This window comes from Hemiscyllium ocellatum, chromosome 3 (assembly GCF_020745735.1).
Source record: "Hemiscyllium ocellatum isolate sHemOce1 chromosome 3, sHemOce1.pat.X.cur, whole genome shotgun sequence".
NCBI classification, from domain to species: domain Eukaryota; kingdom Metazoa; phylum Chordata; class Chondrichthyes; order Orectolobiformes; family Hemiscylliidae; genus Hemiscyllium; species Hemiscyllium ocellatum.
In genome coordinates, this window is record NC_083403.1 from 128740085 (window position 1) to 128747242 (window position 7158).

Consider the following 7158-nt stretch of genomic DNA (forward strand, 5'->3'; position numbering starts at 1 on the left):
TGCCATCCTTACTTAGTCTGGCCTAGATGTGACTCTACACCCACAGCAATGTTGTTGACTCTTACTCCCTGGGCAATATGGGAGTCCCTTAGTCCCTACTCAGTGACTCCAAACAACCAGAAACTGCTTTTTAAATTTTATTCATGAGCCACATCCAGTGGATGAACAAAGAAAAAAACATTTTTTGGTTGTTGTTTTCAGTTAACTATTTTGGTGTTGTTGAGCTGTCTGAATGCTTTCCTGTATTGGATGATGATAACATGTTGGGCTACTCTGGGCATTTAGAAATTTGACTTCCAGAGGGTTGTAAGATGAGATGTTGTTGAGGACAGAGAAGCCCACCTCATCATCGATCTCTCTTTAAACCAGCAATACAAAGACCAGCAATCTGCCCTCATCCACGTTGAATAGCCTTCAAAGGTTCCCTGCCTCCCAATTCAAAAGTCCTCACTTCATCTCCCAACTCTTAGTCAACCTTGCAAATCTTACCCCACCCCATCATGCAACTGCAGCCTTGTCTGAATCCTTTTTTCTATGTTGGAATTTGCAGCTCACCACGGGCAACAGGAACTATAGCAGGATAATTCAACTAAATCCACTCTGGTTTTTCCACTCTCTGTCCCACCAGTAAATGCTGGTGCTGATTCCCTGTGTTTCTCTCTCCAACTCTCTCTTCCTGCAGGGGTTGACTGATTCCGGTGAATTCTCTCTCGCCTTGCTGCTCTTTCCTGGGTTCCTGTTTCTAATAGCGACAGTAAACAAGCTGCTATTGCCTGGGGCATTGCAGAGTTCTCCAGTTCGAACAACTGGCTCGCCAAAGCTGAAGAAATCCCGCTGAATTGGGGAGGGTTTACAGAGAGAGAGAGAGAGAGAGAAATCACAGCTGCCCATTCGCCGAGGGAAGCTGTTAGTGAAGGGGAGATGGGGAGCAAGGAGCTGCAGTTCAGCCGAACCACTTCGGCGGGTTACCGGCTGGCAGAAAAACCCAACGCTGGGACCCTCCCTGGCTACGGTAAAGCAGCGGCAGGCAACCGATCCCAGAGCAAGGACCCTTACCTGGGCACAGTGCAGCAAGACCAAGTGTGGAGAGAGTTCCTCAGAGCTGAATGGCAGGGACTCAGACAATGGTGAGCTCACTTCTCTGCTCAACACCCACCTTGCACCTTTAACCAGAAAAAAAAAATCTATTTTACAAAGAAATCACCAACGCTTTCTTACTCCAGGGCAGAACCGTTGTGCTTTACTTGTCTTTCTTTAACTCCCACAACTTCTTTTCCAACAGTTACTCTCAGCACAAACGGTGAAACTCTGGTTCCCAGCATCTGCAGTCATTGCTTTTACCTCGTTGATTTTACAAACGCCAATACATTCTGGGCAGACTTAAGGCAGTCTTTCACCAAGTCCTTCAGCAGCTTAGTTGGATAAGGTAATGATTCTGAAAGGGTTGATGGTGAAGCATGCATTAAGCTCTCTGATGATCTCTGAAGGACTTGGGCAGGGAGCAGTAGAAGCGACTTTAGCTAACTAATAGCTAAACCTGCTATTAGGTCTCCTCAGTCTTACAATGTCATAGGAATGTAACCTATACCTGATTGCTTTTATGCAGTAAACTACATATTGGTTAAGATAGGAGCCTCTTCTCACTTGTGATTTGGAGACCCTAGTGTTGAATTGGGGTGTACGAGGTTAAAAATCACACAACACCAGGTTATAGTCCAACAGGTTTAATTGGAAGCACTAGCTTTCGGAGCGCCGCTCCTTCATCAGGTGGTTGTGGAGAGTAAGACTGTAAGACACAGAATTTATAGCAAAAGTTTATAGTGTGATGTAACTGAAATTATAAATGAGAAAATACCCAGGAAAAAAAAACCTTCTTATTTGACTAGTGTGTTTTTGTGCCATATTGGAAAAAGCAGCCCGTGTAAGTACCAGACTAAAAACAAGATGGTGGTAGCCAATTCACTTTATGGTGACCCAGAATCTGACCAGGTCATGATGCTAGTAGCAACAAAAGCAGAAAGTACTGGTGAAGCTGAGCAGGTCTGGCTGGGGTTCTGAGGAAGTGCCATATCAGATTTGAAATATTAATTCTGTTTTCTCCTCACGGATGCTGCCAGACCTGCTGAGTTTCTCCAGCACTTTGTTTTTATTTCGGATTTCTAGCGTCTGCAAGATTTTGCTTGTGGTGGTCATCTGAGGATTCTATTTAGTTGCAAGAATTGTGCATCCCTGGGAACAGCCTGGAGAGCAGAGAGTCTTGCACCATGGAGCTGCTTGGCACAAACCCCCAACTAGACTTGCTGCATCTCTTTCCAAACCTTCATTGTAAAGCCCAATTCCAGGAGAGGAGGGGAATAATCTCATCTCCTATCACAGCATCCTCAAGGGCAACATGGAGAGGAGGTGAAACTCTATGCCTGTTGGCACAGTCACCCTTTCTCAATACCTGCCAAATCATGGTGCTTTCTAAAGTCTGTACCGTTCTGTTACTTTACATATAGGATGGTGTCTCAGCATTCTCATAGATATTTATTTTGTTTCTCTGAGCATTGTAATTCTTATTCGCTTAATACACAACTTAATTCCATTGTGGAATGGGTATTAAGTAGTGTATTCATGAAGGACTAATTCACTTGGATAACGACATCAATTCTATTTGTGCTGTTGTTACTTGATATTCACTTTATTGTGAATTTGTGTGGTGTGTGCCTCTGACTACAAAATGAAATTGGTCCTGTTATTGTACCAGTGCAAGAGATTCTGATGGTTTGCTAATTACAGGTCTGAAGCAACATACATAATCTTGTGGTGTTACTGCAAACTAATCTCTTTGCCTATATAAGTTCTGTCTTCCCTTACTTACTGTTGTTTGGATATGATTGACCTGAACTTCAAATTACCTTTCGATTCTCATGCAGTCCTAAGGAAATTGGCTTTCTCTAGAAACATATATGTATACAACAAATTATAATGGCACCTTCCTTTTCCCATATTCCCCACTGCATTAAGAATTTGTCCTTTGTCTTACCAGGGAAAAGAACTGGAGTTTTCTGAAAGATTATGATGACAAGGTAAGTATTGCAATTAATATGAAAAGGCTACATTTCAAAATATTTTCCTGTAAAGATACATTTGGTATAATTTATATTTGCATTTGATGACATTTTCTCAGTCTTGAGAATGCATTGTTTGTTCGTGCTACATAATAAAACGGTTCTGTCATTATGTTGCTATATCTATGTGGTGCTTTCATCTAGATGTGGAACTCAGTATTAATTTCAAACAAATTTTCTGCCAAAGTTGCTTAGATGTGCCAAAATGAATCGAAAACCTAATTTTTAAGATTGCGAGAAACGTAAAGAAAAAGGGACTTCGGAAATTGCTAACATTTTTGTCGTGAAAATAAATACTGCAAAATTGATCCTAATGCACTTTTACATTCCAAGAATACAGCTGTGCTGCTTAGATAAGGAGATGGCATTAACAGATTTTACTTGGTTCCAAATGGTTTAGGTCAGCTTTCTATTTTTTCAGCACACTTTTTCTGTTTTCATGTATCAAAGTATTATTGGATACATGGAGTGTTTAAATTCCCAACCCTAGTTTAGAAACCCTGCACCATTTTCATTACTATTACATGAATTATTTTAGACATCATGCCAAGTATCCTGTTGCTACTGGGCCGTGAAATAGTTGCAAGAGTAACAACCTGTACTCGTTATTTAAATATTCATTTCCTTTCACTTTAATTCTGCGGCTCTAGTTTAGCAACAAAAAAAGCAACTTTCTAAATGATTTAAGGACGATAGAATTGTTTTAAGAGGTGGATTTAAGAAATGTGTTAAATGCCTGCTGTGTCAAAATATCAGTGAGAAAGTAATGTTTCATAATTTGGTTTATTTTTTGCCAATGGATGTCTCCAGTTCCAAGACCACAGAAGCTGAATTTACAGCAGAACTTTGTAGGTGGACAGTGAGAGAATGATTGTACTCCAGAAAACGAGTCACTGCAGTCTTAAAATTTGCCATCTCTGTTGCTTTGCTGCAAAGGGAGTTTCATGGCCCACCATTACAGTGTCCAAGAAGAATATGTCTTATAGTTTCTGCCAGGTCTTTCTCACAATTTTAACTTGTCCATCTCTTCTTTGATCAACTCGATTGTAGCATCTGCCCTTCTGAATCTACCTCTCAATTTTCAACAAGTATATTATAGTCTCATGTTCTTCCCTGCATTGAAATTAACAGCTGTCATAAAGTACATGTGACTTACTGTTTTTCAATGCATACTTCTTCTGCACCAGTACAGACATTAGAACTTGGGAAGCATAGAGGGTGAGTAATAGGGATCTTCTCATACTGAGAGATACTGCACTTCAGCAGCGGTAGGTAGGGGTGACAGCAGTAATACTGAAAATGACTCATGAAAGGATGCTGTCCTCTTCTTGCTCAACTTGGGGAGGTGACAGCCTAGTGGTATCATCACTGGTCTGTTAATCCAGATACCCAGGTAATGTTTTGGGGACCAGGATTCGAAACCTGCCAGGTCAGGACAGAACATGAAATCAATAGCAATCTGGAAAGAATCTATCGATGACCATCAAACCATTGCTGATTGTCAGGAAAAACCCATGTAGTTCACTAACTTTTTGAGGAGGTAACGAAGATTGAGGGAAAAGCAGTTGATATTGTCTACGTGGACTTCAGTAAAGCTTTTGTCCAGGTCCCTCCTGGCAAACTGGTATAAAAGCTGAAGTTACGTGGTATCAAAAGAAGGCTGGCAAGATGGATACAGAAGCTAGCTAAGTCAAAGAGACAGAGGGGAGCAGTGGAAGGATGCTTCTCAGAATGGAGGGTAGTGACTAGTGATGTTCCACACAAGGATCTCTTGCTGTTCTCTTGCTGGGACCTCTTGCTGTTCGTGATCTACATAAATGATTTTGGAGGAAAATGTAGCTGGTCTAATTAGTAAGTTTGCAGATGATACAAAGATTGGTGGAGTTATGGATAGTGAGGAGGATTGTCAGAGGATACAGCAGGATATGGATCAGTTGGAAGCATGAGTAGAAAAATGGCAGACAAAGTTTAATCTGGACAAGTGGGAAGTGATGCATTTTGGAAGGTCAAGTACAGGTGGAAATTATACAATGAATGGCAGAACCATTTGGAGTATTGATATGCAGAGGGATCTGGGTGTGCAGGTCCACAGATCATTGAAGGTGGCAGTATGGTAGTAAAAATGCCTTAGGGCATTGAGTATAAAGATAGACAATTTATGTTGCAGCTTGCTGGGTCTTTAGTTAGGCCACACTTGAAATGTTGTCTACAATTCTAGTCACCACACTACCAGAAGGATGTCGATGCTTTGAAGGTACAGAAAAGGTTTACCAGGATGTTGCCTGGTATTGAAGATTTTAGCGACGAAGGAAGTTTGGATAGACTGGGTTTGTTTTCACTAGAATACAGGAGATTGAGGTTTGTAAGATTCTGAATGGCGTGGTGAGAGTGGAAAGTATGAGGTTTTTTTCGCTAGAGTGGAGGGATCAATTACTAGGGGACACAGGTTCAAGGTGTGAGTGGGCAAGTGTAAAAGATATGTGCGAGGCATGTTTTTCAACACACTGCCAGAGGTGGCGGTGGAGATACATTAGCAGCATTCAAGAAGCACCTAGAGGAATACATGAATGAAAAGGGAATAGCGAGATATGCACCCTAGATGCAAAGACAGTTTTAGTATGGAAGGGCAAAATGTGGTGCCAAAACATTTAGCACTTGGAGAAATCTGTGTTGCCAAGATGAGAAGTGTTCTGTCTAATGGCATTACTTAAACTGAGGTGGTGTGACCAATAGATGTATCATGTTGTCATGGTTTCTCAAGGCCTTGAAAATACCCAGCATCCCTTTAAATCAGTGGCAATGGTGAGCTGCAGTTCATTGTGAGTGAGAATGGAACTGCATTCTTGAGGTCTGTATCCCAATCACCTTTCATAAAGAAAAGTGGCATGGGATGAAATTTTGAGTGAATTTGAAAAGGTAGAAATTATTGTTTCTGAGATGCATAAATGTTAATTAAATCTGTGCAGAACTACTTAGAGATTGGAATATGCTCAAATGAACAGATCCTTGAACATGAATAAATATACTTGGATTTAGCTCGGTGTTTTCTTTTTTTTCCATGTTAGTACAATGCATTTACTGCATGCCTTTTCAAGTAATAGTTTTTAACTTCATTTTCATCATTTTCTTTCTCCAGGGAAGACTAAAGGTGAGGGAACCACTACCAGAATACATTCCTGTGTTCTCTGACAAAGTTCCAAATACCACAAATCAGACATTTGGCAGTAGAATAGACTCCCAGCTTGGCCAGACAATATTAAGGATGGACTTTGGGCTTCAGAAAGAGAACCGAAAGAAAAAACTGGATAATGAGCTTGTCCTAAGTTAAATGAATGAAAGTTTTTTTTAAATCATGAAATTGATATTTGTTCAGGGAAAAATTTAACTGATCCTGTTAAAATAGACAAATTAAAGACTTGGGCCCCAAGTTAATATTTTGGGGCCTAAGAGGGGGATGTGTTCAGGTTGGGGAGGTATGTCTGGGGGAGTTTGCAACTTTAAAGTCAAGGAATCCAAAGCAATTCTTCAGATTGTGCTGGCATTGACAGTAGGACCCCACTCAGACAGGATGAAAGGCTGGGTAAGCTGTCCAGTGAGACCAGGCCACAGCCACAGGGCAACGGAGCAAATGGGTCAGGGATCAGTTGGCAGTGGGTGGGGGAGGGGGTGCTAACAACATCATGGCTTGGGTTTATTCCAGCATTGGGACTTTTTAAAAAATCTGGTGAGGAGGGACAGCCAGGGCAGTGTAGGCAATGACATTGAGGGCAGGGGGTGGTGAAGATAAGGGCTGGTGAGAAGGAACAGAGCCATGAGGTGGATCAAAGGCATTCGGGGTGTTGCAAGCACGCAGGGACTGGAGACCTCAATGTTGCTGAGAGCTGGATGGGAGATTAGAAGCATCTTGAAGAAATTAATTTCAATCTTTGAATTTAATTCCTTTCATATTTTGCCCCTTACCACCTATACTATTTTCAACCTGTACAAATTCTTCTTCCCCAAAGCGCTCTGTGCCTTTGAACGTAGCCTGTTGTGTACCCTACCT

At 41.4% G+C, this 7158-nt stretch overlaps 1 protein-coding gene across 1 annotated transcript; it reads left to right on the top strand.

Annotated features, from left to right (window-relative positions):
* Positions 1-921: 921 nt before the first annotated feature.
* c3h2orf50 (chromosome 3 C2orf50 homolog) lies at positions 922-6441 on the top strand. The gene is made up of 3 exons (XM_060821826.1): positions 922-1127; positions 3032-3071; positions 6250-6441. Exons 1-3 carry the CDS (start codon positions 922-924, stop codon positions 6439-6441), a joined length of 438 nt encoding a protein of 145 aa, XP_060677809.1.
* The last annotated feature ends 717 nt before the right edge of the window (positions 6442-7158 follow it).